The 25,977-nt window shown below is 45.9% G+C and overlaps 1 protein-coding gene across 2 annotated transcripts in view; it reads right to left on the minus strand.

The window, feature by feature from the left end:
- Positions 1 to 25,651, minus strand: part of CERS5 (ceramide synthase 5) — a 43,229-nt gene extending 17,578 nt beyond the window's left edge. The window contains exons 1-5 of one of the 2 annotated variants that reach the window (XR_012635827.1): positions 25,433 to 25,651; positions 6,796 to 6,901; positions 3,729 to 3,859; positions 649 to 706; positions 66 to 116 (exon numbers count right to left, since the gene is read on the minus strand). Coding sequence is in view for 1 of the 2 variants with exons in the window: in XM_074934932.1 (XP_074791033.1) it covers positions 66 to 116; positions 649 to 706; positions 3,729 to 3,859; positions 6,796 to 6,901; positions 25,433 to 25,632 (546 nt within the window). In the remaining variant the exon portion in view is untranslated. The remainder of the gene's footprint in view (positions 1 to 65; positions 117 to 648; positions 707 to 3,728; positions 3,860 to 6,795; positions 6,902 to 25,432) is intronic. The other variant, XM_074934932.1, reaches the window with a different exon arrangement.
- Between the last annotated feature and the right edge of the window lie 326 nt (positions 25,652 to 25,977).

Genomic DNA, 25,977 nt, shown 5'->3' on the forward strand with positions numbered 1-25,977 from the left:
GATGGACCTATCCTCCATGGAATTAGTAAATTATATATATCTATATATATCTATATATATCTTACCTGAAAAGGGTAGTTGTACCAGCATTGTCGTGTGTCCCAAAACCAGGGTGACTAGAGTGAAAAGAAGAGATTATCCTACTAGCAATTTTTTTCCCCACATGCTCTGGTTTTGGCCAATTAAATCACTCCACCCCTACACCACAATACTATTTCAAAGGTCTTCACCTTGCTTCTTTGGTCTAAGCTACATTTATTCTGGGGTTTCACAGAGATGAAAGCCATTTTTTTGCATGCAAAAACATGCCATTGTGCACATAAAAATTCAAAGTGGAAATGTAGAGCTTTGCAGAACTCTGTTGAAAGACAGCCCAGAAAGATGGATCTATGTTCTTGCAAGTGAGAAAACGGAGTATGCTTAAGAGTGGACAGGCCCATCCTATTCTGGCATCAGAGAAGAGAGTCTTCTAGCATTTCTGACAGCCTTTCCTGTTTTGTGAAGACATGACTCTAAATGAACACACACAAGAGTCCTGACTAGGAAGCATAAGGAAGATCTGAGGCCACTGAACTCTTGCTATTTTAGTCCCATATTATGTCACTCGGAGCAAGCAGTGAAAGAAAAAACACACAAAACTGAACTCACCGACCAGATAAATTTGAGTCCATAAGAAAATATACTTAAATAAAACGTAAACCTCCACCTGGGAATGGAAATGAGAAAGGGAAAAAATTAAATGTTTGAAATTAAATCAGCATTGTATGGTTAATGTTTGTGTAGCAAAACCTGGAATCATTATAAATGGAACCAAATTTGGCAGTTACAGGAGTGGAGTTTTCAGCCACTAATGTGCAATCCTCCATACATGGCAAATTGACTGATATTGCCTTTTGGAACATCATCTGTCCATCAAAATAAAAATATTTATATAAGAATCAAACAAACAGCACAGCTCCAAAAAAAAAGTCTACAGATTGGCTTGGAAATACATACCAAGGTTAATGCCAAGTTATACATCTCAGTATGTACATATGCTAAGGCAACAACTCTGAAGAAACCATTGTGATCTACTGTGACATATATGACAATACCCTGGACAAACCTTATGGAATTAGAGATTAACATGATTGAATTAATTTCAATACTTTGGGGTTCACTGTATTTAAAATGAAATTATGTATGTGTTATTGTGGAATTGTATGCAGCTTCTCTAGGGGACTGACTAATGCAATCTCTGGGAAGGGTTAGGAACTTCACACACATTGTCCCAGGAAGTGTCTGAAGTGGAATTCCTAGGAGGTACTGGGGAGAAGCGGATTGCACACCCTGATGTACAGACTCAGCCTTGGAAGCTTCACCCCGAGGGAAGGGACTTTGTGTCTGATGATCCCTTGTTACAGGAGGACAAGTCAAAGACCCAGTCTGGATTCTCCAGGGACTAACAGACAAAACACAGATTTTTCAATAAAGAGCCTGAATTGAACCTGACTCAGGGCCTTCCTTGTGATCCAAAAACTGGACATGACCTGTGGAACCTAGGGAAGAATTGGAAGGACTTGGCCTGCTGAGGCCCCATAAGACTGAGTGCTAGTTCTGAGCTAAAGCTGTTATGAACTTATGACCACAAAAGAGAGAGCCCTTTGGGGTCTGAAGGGCTCACCTGCCAGACGCCATGTTAGAGCCAGTTGGGGTGATCTCTGGTAAGCTTATTAGCATGTCTGTAGGTACTTTTATTGGCTTTAATGTTTTCACTGTAGTGCTTTTACCCTAAAAATTAAATAGACTTGCATAGGAAGTCCTGTGTGGTAACTTATAACTGTCTGCAATTACACTGTGTACCAACTCTAAAGGGAGAAGCTAAGCAGGCCTGCTTAGGCTGGAAAAAAAACATAGTGAAGGCAGGGAACTGTTCAGCCTGGAAATAGTCTGGTCAAGGAGGTGACAGATGAGGATCTCCACCCAAGAAAGGCAATGGCTACGCGGCCAGAAGCCTGACAATGAGTGCCACTGCTGGACAACTAAGGGGAAATATAGGTGCAGCTGCCCTGAATTGTGACCGTAGGCGCACAGCAGATGCCCTAGTACACGTAACATGTTTCAAACTACACTTGCAAGCCAATTAAGACAGATACAGGGGAAGTCCTCCTCCCATTCCTATTTGTCCATCTTATCTGGTGCCTCTAAGTATACAAAGCTTTACTTGCATGGGGAGGAGGGGGGAACGTTGGGTAAGAATTACATGAAGATATTAAGGAAGTGATTGGGAAAGAGAAACCACCACAGGAGGAGCAGGGAAAGGTGTTCAGAAACTACAGCAATGTGGGGGGGTCATGTAAGTACCTAGACCAGATGTCGGCAACCTTCGGCACGCAGCCCATCAGAGTAATCCGCAGGTGGGCTGCGAGACATTTTGTTTACGTTGACCGTCCGCAGGCACGGCCCCCCACAGCTCCCAGTGGCCACAGTTTGCCATTCCTGGCCAATGGGAACTGAGGGAAGTGGTGCAGGCTGCAGGGACGTGCTGGCCACTGCTTCCCGCAGCTCCCATTGGCTGGGAACAGCGAACCGTGGCCACTGGGAGCTGCGGGAGGCTGTGCCTGAGGACAGTCAACGTAAACAAAATGTCTCACAGCCCACCAGCGGATTACTCTGATGGGAGCCGTGCCGAAGGTTGCCAAATCCCTGACCTAGACAGAAAGACGCAAAAAGCAAGATAATGAACTAAAGTGAGAGTGAGACGGAACAAGAATCCAGAAAGCGTCCATACAACATGTGCCATTGCCTAAGCCATGAAGTCAGTTCAGGAAAGTGTCTTGTCTAGGAAATCAGACTGTCCAGACAGCTCACCATTGTCTTGAGGGGAGTTACTCAGTTGAATACACAAGGTGAAGTGTTACCATCTGCATGAGAGATATGGTCCACTATGCAAGCCTCTCTTAGAAAGGGATCATTTGCTATTGAGACCATAAATATTCCTGTAGAGCTGTCCTGGTGTCTCATGGCACACATATCAATTGATATGACAGCATGCGAAAAGCCATTTTAATTTTCTCTCTGTTGGTCTGGGTGGAAACTTGTTAGGTTGGCATTTTTCCCTCTGTGATGGAGTGAACCCCCATCACCTGTGAGAAAGAGTTAAATGCCAGTTAGGCACAGTCACTCCACCTGGGCACTACTTAGTTACTTGTCAGCAAGAGAGTGTGGATCAGAAGAAGGATCAGGTGATAAGGCCTGGGTGTCTGCTGAGTTATCAATAGGCTGAGAGAGTTCAGTCTAGAGAGAAGCTGCAGGGAGCAGACAGGAAAGGGGGCTCCTGGGAAAGGCTGAAGTGCCAGAGTCTGCTGGAGGCTAACGTACTTGATACCAGAGCCAAGTAAAGGCAGTGGAACGCCAGGAAACAGTTGAGTACAGGGCCCACAGGATAGGGGGCTTTTTGGACTTTGGACTACAGCTGGACATTTTGTTCGCCTGAAAGGAGCCTGAACAAGCTGCTTCTCAGACGGAGGACTGAGTGGCATCCAAAGACAGACAACCTGCAGAGGACACAAGGGACAAAAACCCATGCAACGTTGTATCCTGACACAAGGAGATGCGCACAAATCTTTACACTTCACATAATACCGAAAGACACCAAATTACATTAAAAATTCAAAAATTTCAATTAAAATACAGTGCACAAGTGGAGCTTGAATTGAGGCCATATTTTGGTCTCTGCACAAACCTACATGCTCTCACAAAACTTAGTGAGGATGGTGGGTTTGTCCTGGTTCCTACGATGGCGAAACCAGCGCTGGATCTTTCGAACATCCCAGTCTAGCTGCTTTGACAAACCTTCTAACCTTCTTCCATCTGGACACTGAGAAGAAATGAAACAAAAGTCAGACATTTCTTCTGCCTCCCCAACCTTCCACAGAGACTTCTTTCTCTCCCAATCTTCTGTCTGAGACATTTCCCCTCTAAACTCTGACCTCTGTCACAAAATTGAGATGTAGAGAAAGAGAATGAAAAATCATGCTAGGAAAGGTGTAATCTGCTAAAAATTCAATTTTAGAAGGAGAAATCTGTTGAACTCTTACCACTAAAAAAAAAATAAAAATTATATTCACGTTTAGCCTTCACACGCATGTTACCCACCATAACAAGAATTCAGATACATTATTTAAAAGTAAGTGGGTTCAACGTTTCCCCCCCTATTTCTCCTCCAATTCTCCCACAGCAACAAAGAACAGTAACACTGATAGCTGGTATATTGTTTACTGTGTAACTAGCATTACACAGTACAGTACACAGGGAATTTTTAGCAAGGTGCTCTGGTCTATCAGCGGAAATCTGCATAAAAACTTGAGCATTCCACTGATATGGTCAGCACTGAATCCCCCTAGGAGTAGCAGGAGTGGATAGTCATGACATGACAACGTCTCTTGATTTGAAATAAAGGCTCAGATTTGGCCCATCTTAAGTATTTATGAATTCCACAGGCATAATACACAGATGTTGACATTTCTGTAGATTGCTGTTTATAACTTCACAAATATAACATAATTCTCTCACATGAACAGTTTGATACTGAATAGCCCAATCTCTGACTGGGGGCTTCACTGGTATAGATTTTGTTTTTTTAAATAGTGACATGAGTTAGTATAGAAGAGCAGACAAAATGAACTAAACCTTTACAAATGACCACTGCTGAGGTAGGTCAAGTTAGTTTTAGTCCTTTTAATAAGCTTTGCCAGGGAATTACTACAACCGAAAGAAGCCAAACAGGTTTCACAACTTAAGTTTATCCACAAAACCAGACTGATACGCAGAGTGCTGAACTAGCAAAGAGGGCCACCACATATTGTTCAACATAATCAGAACAACAAAAATCATTGCTCTAAAGGTGAAGTGCTAGAACTACTGCCACCCTTCTGCAATTCCATCACACCCATATTTTCCCTTTCACGTAGGCTTTAGGGGCTTAGGCTACCTGGAAAGGAGGTTTCTGCATTGGGAGTGCATCTGCACTCATCTAAAAGGAAAAGTCATAAGGCTGGTTTTATAGAACACTAGTTTCAGAAGAGGTGATAAATTTTTTCCACATCAATGTCATCCTCTGTGCTGATTCCTCAGATCTAAGCCAATAGTAAGTAACAGCTGTAGCAGTCCAGGCAAATGAAGTTTTGTTTAAGTTCTGAACAGTGCAGTCCCCCCCATGGGTGCGTGTTTAATTTTAAACATTACTTTCAAAGACACTGATACATGAGCTTCCTCCCTAACACTGGCAAACCACAAACCTCCTCCTACTTATCTGCAAGTCAGGCTGCATAACAAACCCAGTGTTAAGCTCCAGTGAGACTAGTTTTTACTGAGGACACTAACATCTACCGTTGCACTCACTAAGAAGATTCTCTCTCAGAATAGCTGGCAATGTTACCATAGCTGAATATAGAAGTCTCTGTTTTATTTCCTTACACGGAAGTCTGATTTTATCAGTTTAATAGTCAGTATTCAACAAATTATGGACAATCTGCAGGATTCAGTCATTCAAAAGTGAAACAGCATTAACAGGCAGATATTCAAATAAAAGAGTGGCTGAGAGGAATCACAGGACTGGAAGTGACCTTGAGAGGTCATCTAGTCCAGTCCCCTGCACTCGTGGCTGGACTACGTATTATCTAGACCATTCCTGACAGGTGTTTTCCAAACCTGCTCTTAAAAATCTCCAATGATGGAAATTCCACGACCTCCCTAACCAATTTATTCCAGTGCTTAACCACTCTGACAGTTAGGAAGCTTTTCCTAACGTCCAGCCTAAACCTCGATTGCTGCAATTTAAGCCCATTGCTTCTTGTCCTATCATCAGAGGTTAAGAAAAACAATTTTTCTCCCTCCTCCTTGTAACAACCTTTTACGTACTTGAAAACGGTTATGTCCCCCTTCAGTCTTCTCTTTTCCAGGCTGAACAAACCTATTTTTTTCAAATCTTCCCTCATAGGTCATGCTTTATAGACCTTTAATCATTTTTGTTGCTCTTCTCTGGACTCTCTCCAATTTGTCCACATACTTCCTGAAATGTGGCGCCTAGAACTGGACACAATACTCCAGTTGAGACCTAATCAGCGCAGAGTAGAGCGGAAGAATTACTTCTCGTGTCTTGCTTACAACACTCCTGCTAATACATCCCAGAATGTTCGCTTTTTTTGCGATAGAATAAGCAGAAGAAAATCTGTTGCCAACATTCAATGGTCTATCCCTCAACTGGACTCTTCTGTTAGCATTTATTATTGAACTGCTTTCTTTCTACAATTAGATTTCTGTAGTGATAAGCTATCCAAGTCTGCAGAAGTAATCCGGAGAAGGCATCTGTGGGACTGACCAGCAAGACCAGCACAAGAATGGTCCCCAAGGAAGAGAGTGGTAACTTCCAAGGAAAGAGTGAAAAATGCAGGGGAGTCTCTTAGTGAACACTGGAAATTTGAGAGTTACACCCTGTACAGAAATTCAGGGGCCTGAAAGAACTCATATTCTCACTTTGTTCACATCAAACCACTCTTCTGCTTGCAACACGGTGGCTCAAGCACAGACAGAACTAAAAACACTGCCGGAAACAGAGAAGGAGGTGGACACAGTCATATGTGAACTAAAGCAAGGAGCAAAAGTTACCAAGAGAAACCAGTATTTTTTGTACACAAATTCCCATCAGAGAGTTATGTGAGCTGTGCAGTGTATTTCCCTAAGGCAACAAGAGAAAAGAGGCCCAGTTTTCATTTATGTGCCTGAACCTCTTGCAGAACCTGAAGAGTGACTTACCTTAGTGATGGATGTAAACACTTTCTCTAGAATTGCATTGGGCTGAGCTCTATGAGGTCCACGGTCTTGAACGCCAAGCTTTATGGCACATGGTTTGGCAATAAACCTGAAAATCCCAAAGGAAGAGTCCGATTAAAATAAGAAATTAATTCCTCTTCTCCGAGACTAAATTATCTTGGCTCTAGTGGTCACAAATAGTCCATACTACCCAAAACACGCTTTTCAAGAAAAGCGCCCCTTTTGCCCAATGCAACCTTTTTCAAGCTGGTACTGTATAATCGCTGGCCCCAGGATTTCCTTTTGCCAATGCCAAGGAACAGAGTAATGCAGTGAGAACAGATGGGGCAGAGGGTTACAGGATAGTCTCTTTGGTGAGTTTGTATTATAGCATTTCTATCCTCATCAGCAGAGGGTTTTAGTGCTAGATGGAGCCCTGCAGACCGAGGTCTGCTGTGCATTCACAGCACTAGTGCAGCTGCAGCAGGACAAGCTTCCTCACTAATGTTTCTCACCTGCGATCTGGAAGAACCACCTCTAGAAATGGAGGGAGCCAACACCTTATTGGAACCAGAGTTTGAAATGCTTCTGAATGGATACATAATTGTAACATATGGGACAAGTGTTAGAGAACAAGTGTTAGAGAATTTGAGTGTACTCCTTAAGGAAGAAGAGGGTAAAGATGTCCTTATGGGTAAGGCATAGGATTGGGAATTGGAAAACCTGGTTTCTATTCCCAGCTCTACCTGCCATGGATGTTGTGAGGCTTTAATTAAAGTTTGTAAAGAGCCTGGAGTCCACTGAATAAAGGTATACATCACCAACATTTTAAAACCAACACCCAATAATCCATAACTCTCTAAAATGGAAGCCACATAATCCTGGAAAATGATAGGAAGAAAGAAATGGAAGAAGTTGCTAGTAAAGCCTGGGGTAGAAGTACATAAAAGTACACAAAGAAGTACACAAAGTACGCAAAAAGCCTGGGGTAGAAGTACATGAAGAGAGGGAGAGGCATGTAGTTAATCTTGAAAACTTGAGTAGGTCCCTCGCAACTCTGAGCAGTCTCTTTTCCATTGCTGTGACACTCTGAAAAGTACCTTCTGGTCTGCAAGAGGAATGCAGACACGCTATTTTTTCAGATGGAGGTGCTGCAACTGGTGCCCAAAGAAGCAAGGCATCCTTCAGAACTTCATTCTTGTAGAGTATTATTATTTAGATTCTGACCAAAACATGCATGCATGCATTAATATCGTGCCTGCCAGCACAGGCCTCCAAGTACTTTACAGACACTACTGAATTTAACCTCACCCCCACCCTCCAACCTCCTAAGCAGGGGTATTGTCCCGATTCAATAAACATCCACTTCAGTTCTGGTCTATTTAATACCACCCTCCCTCTAAGGACAGTTTAGAAGTGGTCTTGCTCCAGAGGGAAGAAGGATGACTGAGAAGAGTCTTAAACAATCCCATAAACAGGGAAGAGTACTGTATTAATTTCAGGTTGTTCCTGTCCAATGTGGAAATTCCAATTTACCAAAATAATTTAGTTTTATTGATAGATAAGAGGTTTTATTTCTAACATATTACAACGGGTCCCCAAGTATAAACAGAAAACAGGATTTCTTCATTACTTAAATGGTAACTTCTAACAGGGTTAGAAGACCTGACAACAGTCTTCAAATATGTTAGGCTTTTATAAAAAGAACTAATCAATTGTTCTTCATGTCCACCGAAGGTAGGATGAGAAGTAACGGGCTTAACCGACAGAAAGGGAGATTTAGGTTAGATATCAGGAAAACCTTTCTAACTAACTATAAGGGTAGTTAAGCTCTGGAATAGGCTTCCAAGGAAGGTTGTGGAATCCCCATCATTGGGGGTTTTTAAGAGCACGTTAGACAAACACTTGTCAGGGATGGTTCTAGAGTTACTTGATCCTTCCTCAGAGCAAGGGGCTAGACTTGATGACGACTTGAGGTCCCTTCCAGTTCTATTTTCTATGATCTTCCCCCCTCCTCTCCACACACTGCTCTAGAGAAAGTTAGTTTGAAAACATGAATTGAAACTCCACAGATAATCTGGAGAAGATTCTGAACTACCACAATTAGTGGAACAATAGCTTTCACAACAGGAAGAGGGGTTATTCATGACTCTCCCTTTCAGCTCAAGCACCAGGAAAAAGTAAACAGTCCCTGAGCCTCAGCTGCTTCCTGGCTGGAAGACGTACGTAGAATTGTCACTGAATTAAAGAACTCTAGATATGGGAGCTAAAACGTTGCTCCCTCCCTACAGTCTAACAGTCTCTGCAGAGTCTAAGGAGAGATGACTATTAATAAACACTGCCCCTGTTTTATAAATAAAGCCAAAAATGCAGTATTTCCTCTGGTCCAGAGATGACGAAGATGATTATTTTTTACATAGATCAACAGATAATAAAAACCCTAAGTAAAATCAGAAAGCAGTAAAAACACCAACATAAATATTCTAATTAACTGAAAGGGGAAAATTCTTAAGTGATGTTGAAGCCATAGAGTACCTTTTCACTGCAGAGTCAACTCAAGTGTAGATAACTCAAGTGAGACCAGCCACACTGCTAAATAAAACCCAAGTGGCACAATTACTGTGTTAGCAGATGACAAGCTGTGCTGACATAAGTTGTACTCTGTACCCCCTAATGGGACAGCCAACTCAAGTTAAAAGCCTCACTATACTCTGGTTAAGGGTTTTTGTACATTGATAAGATTCAAGCTGGGGGCAACACTAGTTATAACTAGAGTTAACATGACAGTGAAGACAAACCCTTGCATACACTACAATCCTCATCATTGTCAACACCAGCTGAGCTACTAAATAAGAACATTAGGCCTGGTCTATGCTTAGAAGTTAGGTCGACATAGCTATGATGCTCAGAGGTGTGGAAAATTCATCCCCTGAGCATCGAAGTCATGCCAACTTACCCCTGCTGCAGAATGTTTCTGTTGACCTAGTTACCGGCATTCAGGGAGGTGGAATTCGTGCAGCGCTGGAAAAACCCCTTCCATCATTGTATGGAGAGTCTACAGTATGGCACCATTGCAGTGCCACTGTAGTACCCATAACATAGACATTACTTTAGTCAGTGTATGTCACTCACAAAGGAGGGACTGAAAAACAAAAGCTCACATAGGTGTGAATGTCTAAACTAAGTGCTGGTTTCAGAGTAGCAGCCGAGTTAGTCTGTATTCGCAAAAAGAAAAGGAGTACTTGTGGCACCTTAGAGACTAACCAATTTATTTGAGCATAAGCTTTCGTGAGCTACAGCTCACTTCATCAGATGCATTCAGTGGTGAATGCTGAAGCCTTTGTAGTGCCATTACTTTTGAAAATACCTGGGCCTTGTCTACACTGGCAAGTTTCTGCACAGTAAAGCAGCTTTCTGCAGTGTAACTCCTGAGGTGTACCCACTGCCAAGCCACTTAGTGTGCAGAAACTGCACAGTTGCAGCGCTGTAAAAAAAACCACCGCAACAAGAGGTGTACAGCTTTCTGCGCCGGGGCTACAGCGCCATGGTGACACTGAATCAATCATAGATTATCAGGGTTGTATCACTGTAGACACCCTGGTCGATTGTAGCGCTGCGATTGGCCTCTGGGAGGTGTCCCACAATGCCTGTTCTTGCCTGTCTAGTCATCGGTTTGAACTCTACTGCCCTGCCCTCAGGTGACCAACCATGGGCCCGACCCCTTAAATTCCTTGGGAATTTTGAAAGTCCCCTTCCTGTTTGCTTGGTGACACGTGCAGTGGTCTCAGCGCATCTTTCCAGGTGACCACGCCTGCTCCACGCACCAGGCGATCCCCCACTTGGTATCATCTGTAAACTTTATAAGTGTACTCTCTTATGCCATTATCTAAATCATTGATGAAGATATTGAACAGAACCGGACCCAGAACTGATCCCTGTGGGACCCCACTCTTTATGCCCTTCCAGCATGACTGTAAACTACTGATAACTACTCTCTGGGAAAGATTTTCCAACCAGTTATGCACCCATCTTATAGTAGCTCCATCTAGGAGGTATTTCCCTAGTTTGTTTATGAGAAGGTCATGCAAGACCGTATCAAAAGCCTTACTAAAGTCAAGATATACCACATCTACCACTTCCCCCCCATCCACAAGGCTTGTTACCCTGTCAAACAAAGCTATCAGGTTGGTTTGACACGATTTGTTCTTGACAAATCCATGCTGACTTATCACCTTATTACCTTCTAGGTGTTTGCAAATTGAATGCTTAATTATTTGCTCCATTATATTTCCGGGTACAGAAGTTAAGTTGACTGGTCTGTAATTCCCTGGGTTGTCCTTATTTCCCTTTTTATAGATGGGCACTATATTTGCCCTTTTCCAGTCTTGTGGAAGGTCTCCCATCTTCCATGACTTTTCAAAGATAACTGGTAATGATAATTGCTAATGGCTCATATATCTCCTCAGTCAGCTCCTTGAGTATTCTAAGATGGAACAAGACAAACAGCAGCAGTTGCATTAGGGCAAATACATGCTATTCGTATTTGCCCAATTCAGAATGGCTCCAGCAGAGCAGTCATGATCTATATCAAATTCTTATGGAAAAACAATGTTTCTTGCTGGAACATATCAACCTTCTGATCTGATCACTCTCAACTGTCCTCTTCAGTGGGATGAAGAGATGTTAGACAAATAACGAGCCAGTTACAACTGTGGCTATATAGCATATATATGGAACCTTAAGATCTCAAGCGTTTTCTTTTCATTTTGTGGGATGTTACCTGCACATCTTTGATTAGAACTAAGACAAAGCTATGGTTACAGATCTTGACTCCTCCTCAGTTTATTGTCTATGAACATATAGATTCGGTTAGTTTTTTTTTTTTTAAATTCAGATTATTCCTTTTTAAAGGAGAAAACCGTAAGGTGGGTAGGTGGACTCAAATAAGTGGAGACAAATATTGGTTTCAATCTTACATGGGTCTCAAATATTTTCACCACTGTCGTTATCTTGGAATTATTTTAGAACTCAAGATCTGATGCATTTGGGGGGGGACGGGGGAATCAAACCATTAAATTACTAACTACTTCTTCACAGAAAGATGCATAGATAAGGGATAAAAATTTCTTGGGACAAAGTTTTGAGGGTGATAACTTTAGGCTGACAGCCATGTTATTCTTTTGTTACCAAAACTTCATACCAGGATATTCCTGGATAGCTGAATTCTTTGAAAACAAAGGTAATTTTTTTTCAAATGGCCTAGGGAAAAAACAGCTGATTTTAAAAACATCAAAAGGTAAGATGACTATTTAGAAGTAATAAAAGGTTGCCCCAGGCTATGAATGTAACAGACCTTGGCTTGTTCAGACAAGCACACAGAAAGCCTACAGAGCAGCTATAAAGGAATGCTGGGTGCATAACAAAACGCACAGGGATAAGAAGCATCACAAGCAAATGGGGCACAGACAGCAGTAGAGGCAGGCTGTGTCTAAGGCTTTGTCTACACTGGAACTTTGTCAGCAAAACTTTTGTTGTTCAGGGTGTTAACCGCCCCCCCGAACGACAAAAGTTTTACCGACGAAAAGCACCTGTGTGAACAGCACTTTGTTGGCAAACAGCAGCTGTCGACAAAACTGCTGCCACTCGTGGGGGGAGTGGGGGTGGAAGATGGATGCTTTTTGTCCGCAGGAGAGCTTTCTCCTGCTGACAAACAGCAGCTACATTGTGTGCCTTTTAGCAGCATGACTATGGTGGCACAGCCGTGTCGCTAAAAGCGAGGGAGTGTAGGCAAAGCCTCAGAAGCAGGTGGGAAACTCAGTGACAGCTGTGGAATTCATCACCACTTTTAAGAGAGTGCATTTTGGCTCTGTCTATACTATATCTTTATTAACTCTGCTAGCAACAGTGTTTTCAACCAGAACTGCGACCGACAACCATCTTCCAAAATGGCTGTTGCTAGCAATTTCCTGTCCAGGATGGGCATATTTGATGCGTAACCATAATTAAATGTAGAATAAATATTATCTGCAGGCTGTTATATTTTTCTTGCTCTATGGCTCCAGGTATGGTCTCTGTTTTGCCAGTTGGATAGGTTTCTCTTAACCCTGAGAAAACCAGTCTTGCTGCTGGGTAGAAGTTGTCAAGATAAAGAGAACATCCTTGTATGTTTCCACTTAAGGGGATTCTGTGGGAGCAAGCTCAAAAATCTTGATGTCACTTTAGAATATTCCCTGGGCGCCAAGAGTGGATTTTCAGATGCACAATTTGCACAACCTTAGCACTATATTCCATTACAACCTTGTAACAGCAGCATGTAGCTTCAAGACTGGATTACTGCAACTCTCAGCAAGGAACCTCCATCACTTACAGCTTGCTCTAAAGGTAGCAACATGTCTGCTCATTAGTTTAAGCAACACTGGGCCTGAATTCTTTACAATGGGTTCCTATAAAGGTGGAGAGAATTATTGTAATTTGACACTTATTTTATTTTTGCTTCATTTTTACACTCCTAAACTTTATAGGCCTCAGATACATTAAAGACTTTCTCCTGGAATCTTGACCCAGGGAGTGCTCAAATAATGTCCAAGATTTAAGAGAGACTAGTGATTTTGTGCACGCATCTTGAGACACCTTTAAGGCAGCTGATTATTAGAGGGGAGGAGCTCAGCACTTTCTGAAATTCTTTTAACGCACCTCAAGTTGGACACCCAAAATCACTAGTCACTCTTGAAAGGCCTGCTTTTCACTTTTCTCGCCATTGCATCTCAGGTTGGCAAGTAAATGCACCTTTGTTGTGGTGGATGTGGGACTTTTTCCCTCCCACTCCACCCCCTCTGAGACCTGTCCCAGTCCACCTTTCCACACTTAAATACCTCAAGATGATGCTCTAGTACAAACATTGATTTTTAGTTTAACTATTGCTTGTCCCATATTTGTTATTTTTCTCTCACCTTTTACAGGTCCAGTCAACGGATTTTTTTGTTTGAGTTTTAACGGAGGTGTTTCTCTGTGTGTGCTAATTGTGTTGCTAATTCTGCTGCACAGCTGTCCAGTGTTAAGTGGAGGAAAACTTAAGTAAAATCATCATCATGTGGACTGGGTGAAAGATCAAGACTAAATGTTACAGAAATGCCCCTGGTCCTTCTGCCTACCATTCCCAAAGAATTCCTGTCTGCTGACAACCCACAGAACATTCCCTGAGCTGAAGAAGTGGTTTTTTACCCACGAAAGCTTATGCTCAAATAAATCTGTTAGTCTTTAAGGTGCCACCAGACTCGTTGTTTTTGTGGATACAGACTAACACGGCTACCCCCTGATACTTCCCTGAGCTGAATTACTTATCACTCATTTGAGCAAGATTGCTTTGAAGGCTGAACACAAAAGCAATAAATCTAAGGGCTTGGCTACACTTGCGAATTACAGCGCAATAAAGGAACCCCGGGCACCCTAGCTCACTGCCCAGCCACACTGGAAGGCACGTAGAGCGCTCTGTCTCCACGGCTACAGCGTTGCTGGTACTCCACCTCGGTGAGTGGAATAAAGTTTGCTGCGCCACTGCTGGAATGCCACGGTGCCAGCGTGGACGCCCTGGTCCGTTACTGCGCTGTGATTGGCCTCCAGAAGTATCCCACAATGCCTGTTCTAGCCACTCTGGTCATCACTTTGAACTCTACTGCCCAGCCCTCAGGTGACCAACTGTCAGACCCGCCCTTTAAATTCTCTGGGAATTTTGAAAAATCCCTTCCTGTTTTCTCAGCCAGGCGTAGAGTGCTATCAGCGACTCTTTCCAGGTGACCATGCCTCCACGCGCCAGGCAAGCCCCAGTATGGAGCAATGGTGAGGTGCTGGACCTCATCAGTGTTTGGGGGGAGGAAGCTGTCCAGTCCCAGCTGCGCTCCAGCTGTAGGAATTACGATGCCTTCGGGCAGATATCAAGGGACATGATGGAAAGGGGCCATGACTGGGACGCACTGCAGTGCCAGGTTAAAGTGAAGGAGCTGTGGAATGCCTACCACAAGGCTCACAAGGCAAACCGCCGCTCCGGTGCTGCCCCTGCAACTTGCCATTTTTACAAAGAGCTGGATGCAATACTTGGGGCCGACCCCACCTCCATGCCGAGTACCACCATGGACACCTCAGAGGCCAGTGCAACAAGGCAGGAGGAGGAGCAACAAAGCGGGAGTGAGGGTGCTCCAGCACAGGAAGACACACTGGCATCCCAAGATGCATGCAGTCAGGAGCTGTTCTCAAGCCAGGAGGAAGGTAGCCAGTTGCGGCGGCCAGTGCTTGGGGAAGGACAAACACCAGAGGAGGTTCCCGGTAAGCGGCTTTTATTTTGGGAAGGAAGTTATTCAGTGCGGGCTCTTGGGGCGAGGAGGGTTAGGGCTGCATGCATGTCTAGATGTGGAATAGGGCATTGATGTGCTCTCTCACATCGCGGTAATCAGCCTCAGTGATCTCTTCAAAGGTCTCAGCCAGAAATTGGGCAATGTGCTTGCGCAGGTTTTTCGGGAGAGCCACTGTTGTCCTTGTCCCGGTAAGGCTAACTTGTCCGTGCCACTGTGCCGTGAGGGGCGGGGAGGACCATTGCTGCACACAGGCAAGCTGCATATGGGCCAGGGCGGAAGCCGCATTATAGGGAAGCAAGGGAGGGTCTTCTACTGGTCACCCTCAGCAGCGAGATATCTTCCAGGACGAACTCCTGTGGAAAATGTGGGGACAGTGTTCAGTATAGGGGCCCCCTGCCACTGTTGGCTCTCCCCAAGGCACAGAAACCCAGAGGACGGTACAGCTGTGAAACAATCAGTCACGCTTGACCCTGTGCTTACTCACCATTTTGGGGCTCTGGTGGGTTATGTGTGCTTGCTTTGGGACAGGCAAATTATGCTATTGTGTATACTGTGCTTGCCCTTGAGTACAGGGGAATCATTGCTCTGTCTGGTGTGAACAATGCTGCCTCTGTTAAGTGTTGCATTTTGCCTTTACAGATGCAACCTTGAGATCTCAGCCATCCATGTTATCCACGGCCGAGGGGCTGCAAAGAATCAGGAAGAGGCCACGTAGAAACAAAGAGGACATGCTGCATGAAGTAATGTAGCATTCAACTAATGAAAATAAAAAAAAGCACAGGAGTGGCGGGAGAGTGAAAGGACGGTCCGCCAGCAGAATGCAGATCGCTGGCACCAAAGCACAGAGCAGCTGATAAGCAACATGGAGCACCAAGCGGCCTCGATCCAGGCGCTCATAGCCATGCAGGTGGAGCACTACTGCGCCTGCCTCACCCTGCAGCCCTTGTCCCAAAACTCTTTCCCTTGTGCCACCATGTCACCTCCAAACCACTTTTCCCAACATCCAGGTTCTTACCACCACCCGTTGCCTCCAACACCTGTAGCTTCACCACCCAGCCCTGAACACTATGACCCTGACCCACCGTGCTCAGCCCCCGTCACCATGCAGTGTAGCCATCCTGAAGTGCAGCACGCATTGCACAGCACTCCAGACAGGACATACGCAAATCTGTAATTGTACCGTTCCCCACCGCACCCCCTTGCCCTTTGTGTTTCCCAAGCAGATGTGTTGTGTTTCTTTTCAATAAATTGATTTTTTGGCTTTGAAAACATTCTTTATTATTGCATAACGTAAAAGAAAAACCTTAGCCGAGGAAAGCAACAGGCACTGCAAGTCAGTGTATCATACGTAGCAAACACAGATTCCTAACGCACTTCACTCCCGTGAGATTACTGTTGGCTTTCAGCCTCAAATTGCTCCCTCAAGGCATCCCTAATCCTTGCAGCCCCACGCTGGGCCCCTCTAATAGCCCTGCTCTCTGGCTGTTCAAATTCAGCCTCCGAGTTCCATGCCTGAGTGAATCTTTTACCCTTCCCTTCACAAATGTTATGGAGGGTACAGCACGTGGATATAACCATGGGAATGCTGTTATCGGCCTGGTCCAGCTTCCCATACAGAGAGCGCCAGCGACCCTTTAAACGGCCAAAAGCACACTCCACAGTCATTCTGCACCAGCTCAGCCTGTTGTTGAACCACTCCTTGCTGCTGTCAAGGCTCCCTGTGTAGGGTTTCATGAGCCACAGCATCAAACGGTAAGCGGGGTCTCCAAGGATCACAATGGGCATTTCGACTTCCCCTATGGTGATCATCTGGTCTGGGAAAAAAGTCCTGGCTTGCAACTTCCTGAACAGGCCAGTGTTCCGAAAGATGCGTGCATCATGCACTTTTCCAGGCCAGCCTGCGTTAACTTCAATGAAATGCCCACAGTGATCCACAAACACCTGGAGAACCATAGAGAAATAGCCCTTCTGATTAACGTACTCAGTGGCTAGGTGGGCTGGTGCCAGAATTGGAACATGCGTCCCATCTATCGCCCCTCCGCAGTTAGGGAAACCCATTTGTGCAAAGCCAGCCACAATCATGCACGTTATCCCGAGTCATGGTTCTTCTGAGCAGAATGCGATTAATGGTCCTGCAAACTTGCATCAACACGATTCCAACGGTTGACTTCCCCACTCCAAACTGGTTAGCAACCGATCGGTAGCTGTCTGGAGTTGCCAGCTTCCAGGTTGTAATAGCCACCCACTTCTCCACCGTCAGTGCAGCTCTCAATCTAGTGTCCTTGCACCGCAGGGTGGGGGCGAGTTCCTCACACAGTCCCATGAAAGTTGCTTTTCTCATCTGAAAGTTCTGCAGCCACTGCTCTTCATCCCAGACTTGCATGACGATGTGACCCCGCCACTCAGTGCTTGTTTCCCGAGCCCAAAAGCGGCGTTCCATGGTGGTGAGCATGTCCGTGAATGCCGCAAGCAAACTTGTGTCCTTTGCGTTACTCGAGTCGATATCATCGTCTGAGTCCTCACTGTCACTTTGGATCTTAAGGAATAACTCGACTGCCAAACATGACGCACTGACGAGACTCGTCAGCATACTCCTCAGCAGTTCGGGCTCCATTCCCGCAGACCGAAAGGGAAGACAGAGCACACAGTACAAAAAACACTGAAAGATGGCTCCAAATGTGGATGGAAGCAAAGGGAATGCTGGGATGTGAACCGATGCATCATGCGGCATTGGGACAGGACCCACAATGCCCCACACTTCCCGCCCCCTTCCCACAAGCCACAGTGCCAGAATGGGAAGAGGTGCTCTGTGGGATAGCTGCCCACAATGCACCACTCCCAACGCCGCTGCAAGTGCCGCAAATGTGGCCACGCCAGTGCTCTTGCAGCTGTCAGTGTAGACAGACTGCAGCACTTTCCCTACTGCGCTGTACAAAGGCAGGTTTAACTCACAGCGCTCTACATCTGCAAGTGTAGCCATGCCCTAATACGCAAACAACTCTCACTATGGAGAGAGAAAAGGAGTACTTGTGGCACCTTAGAGACTCACCAATTTATTTGAGCATGAGCTTTCGTGAGCTACAGCTCACTGCATCGGATGAAGTGAGCTGTAGCTCACGAAAGCTCATGCTCAAATAAATTGGTGAGTCTCTAAGGTGCCACAAGTACTCCTTTTCTTTTTGCGAATACAGACTAACACGGCTGTTACTCTGAAACTACGGAGAGAGCAATGCAACTTAGATTTTAGGTCAGATATCAGGAGTCTCTATTTGTAAACTGGGTTGTACAATGCATTTATTGTTGACAAATGCTAGCAAACTGTATATTACAAGATCCATACTACAACCTGCAATAAACTCAACCCACAGCTAGAGATGGCATCAACAACAGGTCACTGCAGAGCACAAGTGTATAAAGTGAGGAGTGCAGTCATCTTCATACTTTGAACTTGAACAGCACTTTTCATTAGAGGATTTCAAAGTACATTACAAAGCATACTAAGTATCATTAACCCCATTTTAGAGACCGGGAAACTTAGATGTTAGTAACTTGCCCAAAACTGGGATAGAAAAGCATTCCAGGGGCCTGAAGTTTCAGCATGCGGAAAAGTATCTGAACAACTATTCTGTGTCTCTCTCTAAGAGTATGTCTACACTGCAGTGTAAGCCCAGGATTTGAACTCAGGCTCAAGCCTAACCTCTCCTTCCATCTACACACAAATCATGCTAATCCAGATCCCAGGACTCCACAGGAGTGGAAGGTCTGAGCCTGAGTCAAGCTGATGTCCAGGGTTCAAACTCTGTTGCTTTGCAGTGTAGATGCAGCCCCATTAGATTCGTGCTCTGGGAGTCCACTAAAAGTATCCCCCCCCCAGGCTGGCTCTCTTCATCTGCTGGACAGTCAAGTTTTCCCTTGAACAAAAGGCTAGAGTGACCACATATTGGGAGGGCACTAGGAAGTTTGGATATGGGTGGTTGGACCCCAGGAGGATACGTTGGACACCCAGTTTGGGACCCAGAGTTCAACAACTCCTAACCTGGGTTACAAATGAGCGTAGACACTCAAGCCCAACGCTAACAAACCCAGGGTCTGCTAACTCAAGTTCTACTAACCCTGAGCTTACGCTGCAGTGTAGACATACCCTAACACTACAGGAGACATATCACGAGGTGAATGCAGGCTAGGTCAGGTCAGTCAGCAACAACTCAGGTGCTATGGATTCCAGAACTGGGAGAGATGTGGGTATCAGTATGGCCCTTTAAAGTCAATGGCAATTCAAAATATCTCAATGAGCTGTCCTACCGACTCTGCAATCTGCCACGGCAGCAGTCTCAGAATTAACAAGGCACTGTGATTCATCCCACTGGAGATATATTTTGTTCACTCAATTCTCACCCAAATGCCCAGTCTAACTTTCTGCTCTCCCAAAAATATCAAGACAACCACCTTCCCTGTCTGCCTGATGGACAACCAAGGCAGAAATGGGGACAAAACAGAGGTTGGGGATTCTTAGTGGTCTGCATTGTCTTTTCTTCCTCCTGAAGAGCACAAATATCTTCTCTGAAGAGCTCTCCTTCCCAAATGCAACCTCCAACAGGGCAACATTCTATTTTGCCTGCTGAGTCCCCACCCCATCTTGAAAGAAAAGACATACACACAAAAAACTTTCCCTAGATAATAAAATTTATGACCAATGCACCTTTCAGCAGCTGGGATCCAATTACCAAATTGCACTCTCAAGATCAGAGGCTGAGCCTCTGTGCAGCCTCTCTCCTTCATAATCTCACTTTATTAGATATGTAAATGATTTACAAGACACTAATTTTCAACTCTGCCTTATGGGAAACAAAAATCCAGGGAGATTTCTTAGCCAGACAGGAACACACTGCTCGCTGGGGACACCTCCCTGTTTACAGTCAACTTAAAGATTCACAGATCTCTTTGTAAACTGCTCTCTGCATCAAGATGACATTTAGTTAGAAGAGAAACTTGTGTGTTGCTGTAACAAACCATTCAAGAAAGAAAACCCACACTTCCTCATAATGCTGAAGAAAGAATGGGGGAATGAGAGGAGGAAGGAGAAAGCCACAGAAAGCAAAAGAACTGCAAATACAGTTCAATCTCTGAGTCATCAGTGTTACTGCCAATTATGTGTCAAGGAAGCCATTTGATTTAATAATTCCCAAGGCCTGGAAGGTAGTATGTGCACAATGGGATTTTTAGATAAATGTGAACGTTTATGACATGTTCAAAGTGGTGAGGTGGGAGGAGGAATAGCAGGGAAGGGTTGATAAATGCAAAGTAATGTACATTGGAAAACACAGTCCCAGCTATACTAATGATGGGGGTCTGAATTGGCTGTTAGCTCAAGAAAGAGTTCTTGGAGTCATTGTGGATATTCTCTGAAAATGTCCGCTTAATTTGCAGCAGCGGTCAAAAAACAGTGTTAGGAACCATAAGAAAAGGGATAGATAAGACAGTAAATATTATAACGCCATTATATAAAGCCACAGTATGCCCATACCTTGAATACTGACTACAGTTCTGATCACCCCCATCTCAAAAAAAGATACATTAGAATTGGAAAAATACAGAAAAGGGCAACAAAAAATTATTGGGAGTATGGAACAACTTCCACATGAGGAGAGATTAAAGATTGGAACTGTTCATCTAAAAGAAAAGGAGTACTTGTGGCACCCTACTACTAGGGTGGGGGGGATATAATAGAGGTCTATAAGATCATGAATGGTGTGAAGAAAGTGAATAAGGCAGTGTCCTTTACCCCTTCACAACACAAGGACCTGGGGTCACCCAATTAAATGAATAGGCAGCAAGTTTAGAAAAACAAGCCAGGTATCAGCATGACCCGTCTCTCTGACTATATGCTTCTGCAAAATACAAACTAAACCTGACCTATAGTGGGATAGAGGTATGAAAAAACATTCATTAAAGGTATAGAAAAGCTCTCAGATGTAGATGAACCACAAAGCCAGGAAACATAACCCAGAAGTTATGGTGATGATAAAAAGTGTTAACATGGAAGCTCCTGTACTAGATCAAGTGTGGTACCATCTCTGCCAGCAGCTAATAATACCTGATGCTTCAAAGGAAAATTATAATATTCTGCACTTCTCCCCAAAACAAATATCCCTGGGCCAGTTATTCAGTGCTGTACATGGGAAGAGGAGGAGGGATTCCATCCTGATCCCTGTAACATAGAACATTACATCACACAATTTCCTGTCATTGTTTGCTACCGAGTGTGGACCCTTGGCCAGGACCAGTCCTGGCACTCTAAGATGGGAACTGTGCCCCCAGGTCCTTTGCATTGGATGGCATGATGCTTCAGAAGACGAGCCTCAGAAGACAGAGCAGAGGAATTCTGGGATGCTTGTCCCCCCAACCCCTGCTTTTTTTTTTTTTTTTTTTGATGGCAGGATGGAGGGAGGGGGGAGGGAGAGAGAAGGGAAGAGTTGCTTTTTCTGTTACTGTTTTGTTCTTTCTTCTTCTCTCCTTCACCCACCCCCCTTCTTTCATGTCCTAGATCACTTATGCTGGCTCAACACCCATAGCACTTTACATATAAAGTTTGCAAAAGGAAATTGACTCGTTCCCTAGTGAGTTTCCTTCTACAGCCCTTTTCATAAATAAAAGGTTTTGCCTTGTTGCACAGAAAAATTATCTGGTTAGTTTCCCTCTGTCTCCCTGTGTAAAAGCCCTTTGGGAAACAATGCCGAACACCCCCCTTCTATGTCACCTATGCATAAAATCTGACCTGCACTTGGCTGTACAATGAGAAACAATCAGGGAACTCATGCACGAGACGAGAAGAACAAACATTTTCAAGTCTATTATTTATGAATAATTTGAAACTCTAATGAGAGGAGAGACATTCCAATGTTTTTTAAGCCATATGCAGGTCCCCCATCATCAAGATGCAACATATGGTGCAATTATTTGCTTGGAACTAGGAGGAGTTTAACAAAGTAACAGACCAGGTGGGCAAGTCATCTATTTTTTCTGCACTCTGGTGAGTTTTACAAGAAAACTGTGGCAGAGCTAACCATTTTTTATCTTTAGCTTTGGGTCAGATGCCGTGATGGACAAAGCATTCAAAATATTCAAGTGCAGGACAGCAGCAAGCAATTGCATTTCACTTGTCTGAAGAAATTATCCTGGGTTAGCCTACAATCACAATTTTTCTAGCTTTACAGGCACTGAAATGAAAGAAAACTGAATTCTCAGAGTACTTGGCTGAACCATCGCAAGCCTGAAGCAACAACACATCCGGATGTCAGACTTCAAAGATGTAAAAGCCCTAGATCATGTTGTGCATTTCCCTGCAAATTCAAAGCTGCTCCCTACAGTACATTTTCTAGTGTTATGTAATATTCCATTTTATTTTCATGCAAACTTAACTAAGGTTTACTGTACATGAAGCAAGCATCAAGAGACATGACTAAGCTTCATGTTTTATAGCGTAAATGGGATTGGGCAAACAACTCCCCACATCCTTCAGAGGGAAAGCCTCACATAGTAACAGTGTAGTGTGCTTCAGAGTAGCAGCCGTGTTAGTCTGTATTCGCAAAAAGAAAAGGAGTACTTGTGGCACCTTAGAGACTAACCAATTTATTTGAGCATAAGCTTTCGTGAGCTACAGCTCACTTCATCAGATGCATGTGTGTGATTTTTTAAATCCTAAATGGGTGTTACCTCAAAGAATTACTTTGGATACTGTTCAGTACATTTCCCTTTCTTCATGCAGTTGACACGAATATGAATAAGATTCTATGCTTTCAGGGTTTTTTTCCCCCCCCCCCCCCACACACAGGATGCTATTCCTACACCCACCGTTCTCCGTTTCCTAAGTCTAGAGATAAAGCTGTAACAAACAGCTTTGAGAATGAATAGACTTGCTAAATAGTATCAACCTGTACAATAGTTTCACTATTAGCAACTGTAACACAGAAGAAGCAGTTCAGCATGGCCAACAGCTGTGCAGGCCAAGTGGTAAAAGCAATTGAAGTCTCTATATCCTAAATCACACATTGAGATGTGAAGATACGTTTTTGCATAAATGTTTTGAATTAAACCCCACAAGCCCCACATCCATCTTTGAACTGCATGTAAAGAAGATCCAAAAATCTAGGAAGTGCGTCACAGAATGGCAAGTTCACAGAGCATTAGCAAAAAAGTTAATTTGCACATCCAGAATAAATTTACAAGAAGGATCTTTAAGAATCCAGAGATATCACATCACACAATTTCAAATGTGTTTTATTAGCGAGTGTGGACTGAACATTTCATAGAGTATGTCCCCCACACCGCTAACCTGGCTGTGCTTGGAGGGCTGCACAAGAGCACATCCGCAGCAAATAAGCGTATTTTAATGAGAGGATGAAAGGGTTAAGGGATAGATATTGTCACAAACTTCAGCTATGTTGTTAATGATCGAGAGTCATGGGATACATCTACATAGCAAAACAACCAAAACCCTAATGCACCTGACCCAGGCTCACAGGGCTTATGCTGCAGGGCTGAAAATTGAAGTGTAGACATTTGGGCTTGGGCTGGAGCCCACACTCTGAGACCTATCCCCTCACCAGATTTCAGAGCCTGGGCTCCAGCCCCAACATGCTACACCTGCTATTTTTAGCCCCACAGGCGAGTCTCAGTCAGCTGACCCAGGCTATAAGACTCATCTATTTTTTGCTGTGTAGACGTACCTATAGGTACCTGAAGGCTGTTTGGTGACCTGTACAAAGTGGGTTTGGTGAGTGTTCATCAGCTTTCTAGTGGATAGGTGTCTCCCATCACAAAAACTAGTGCCACAGTTGGGACTACCTGGCTCCCTCATTGGCAGTCTGAGAAAAGGGGCCAAGGGCTGAATGAAACCTGTCTACATTCAGATTTGAGATACGCTGGAAGAGCAGAGTGGAGGAAGCTTGCCCTGCTATTGCCCATGCTATATTTTTCCTGTGGCTAAAGGGGACTTCAAATTCTACCAATGTCATTCTGTCACCCTGCTCAGACTCATAACAGCATTTCTGAACTGCAGAAGACATTCAACAAACTGGCTGGTCAGAAGGTAGCAATTCACACACAAATAAAGCTTGCATACTACCATATGGCTGAAAATCTCCCAGTGTCTCATGGCTATTAACTCTCACAACATTTCTGGAAAGTAAGAAAATATCACTGTCTGGCCTTTACTGATAGGCAGATTTCCCCAGGTACCACACCTAGAGAAACCTCTCCCATTCCCTGACATACAACATCTAAAGATGCAGGTCTCTGATCCTGAGAATTTGGGAGCCTGAGCTGCACCTGAGTTTAGTGGGGAAGATGTCCCCTGCATAGATGAGTGGTGGAACCCCCAAGGGCAGGAGATGCACAGCTCTGGTTCCTGTGGGGCTGGAAAATGCTCTGGAAACCTCTCTCCAACCCTGCTCCCAGGGCGTGTTAGGCATACCCTGTGGGGTACCCAAGTCTAGTCCCTATGTGGGCTCTGGAAAGCTCTCCCTGGACAGCTTGGAACATACCCTGTGGGGTGCTGGAAAATTCTGTGGAGACTTCTCCCTAGCCCTTTCCTCATGGGAGGAAGTGCACTGGGGAGCCAATTCCTCAGCTCTAGTCCCTAAGGATGTTCTAGAAAATTAGCCCTGTCCCTGTCCCCAAGAGGTTGTGGGTGGGTGTGCCTGGGGGGCCTGGCTCCTCAATGCCAGTCCCTGGGGATGCTCTGGAGAGCTGTGTCTGGCCCTGCCCTGGGGGGTCCCCGGCGGAGGGCTCCCCAGCTCCGGTCCCCGGGGGAGCCACGGGGGGGGGGTCCCCGGCGGAGGGCTCCCCAGCTCCGGTCCCCGGGGGAGCCACGGGGGGGGGGGGTCCCCGGCGGAGGGCTCCCCAGCTCCGGTCCCCGGGGGAGCCACGGGGGGGGGGGTCCCCGGCGGAGGGCTCCCCAGCTCCGGTCCCCGGGGGAGCCACGGGGGGGGGGGTCCCCGGCGGAGGGCTCCCCAGCTCCGGTCCCCGGGGGAGCCACGGGGGGGGGGGTCCCCGGCGGAGGGCTCCCCAGCTCCGGTCCCCGGGGGAGCCACGGGGGGGGGGGTCCCCGGCGGAGGGCTCCCCAGCTCCGGTCCCCGGGGGAGCCACGGGGGGGGGGGTCCCCGGCGGAGGGCTCCCCAGCTCCGGTCCCCGGGGGATGCTCTGGAGAGCGGTGCCCAGCCGTGTCCCCAGACAGCTCGGCGGCGGCGGCCCCGGGGGCGCGGGCGGGCGGGAGCCCCGGGCCCCGCTCTCACCTCTCGAACAGCAGCCTGACGGCGAAGATGCCCAGCGCCAGCGGGAAGGCGGAGAGGACGTGCCCGGCCTGCGGGTACCAGGCGCCGCCGCCCTCCGGGCCCGGCGCCGCCGCCAAGTCCGCCCAGGTCACGTTGTGCGGCAGCCAGAAGCGCTCGTTCCAGAACCAGGCCGAGAGCAGCGCCGCCGCGGCCGCCGCCATCTTCCGCCGCCTGCCTCCCGCCTGCCCCGACCGGCGCGCCAGCGGGCCAGGGCGGCACTCAGCGCTGGGCCACGCCCCCTCGCGGGGCCACGCCCCCTCCGCCGCACCACGCCGCGGCAGGCTCCCAGGCTGGAGCCCGCACGGCCGAGGCCTCTTCCCGAGGCCACGCCCACGCCTCACAGGGAACCACGCCCCCTTCTGACGGCCGCCTGCGCGCGCACACCCCGAGGGGACTAAAAGCGCGCCCCCGGGCTCCGCGGCGGCTGTGGTGCCGGCAGGGAGCATGCGCACTGGGGGCCTCGCCCCGCGGGCGGGTGGGTGGTGCCTGGCTCTCACGGGCCGCTG

This window comes from Natator depressus, chromosome 20 (assembly GCF_965152275.1).
Source record: "Natator depressus isolate rNatDep1 chromosome 20, rNatDep2.hap1, whole genome shotgun sequence".
Classification (NCBI taxonomy): domain Eukaryota; kingdom Metazoa; phylum Chordata; order Testudines; family Cheloniidae; genus Natator; species Natator depressus.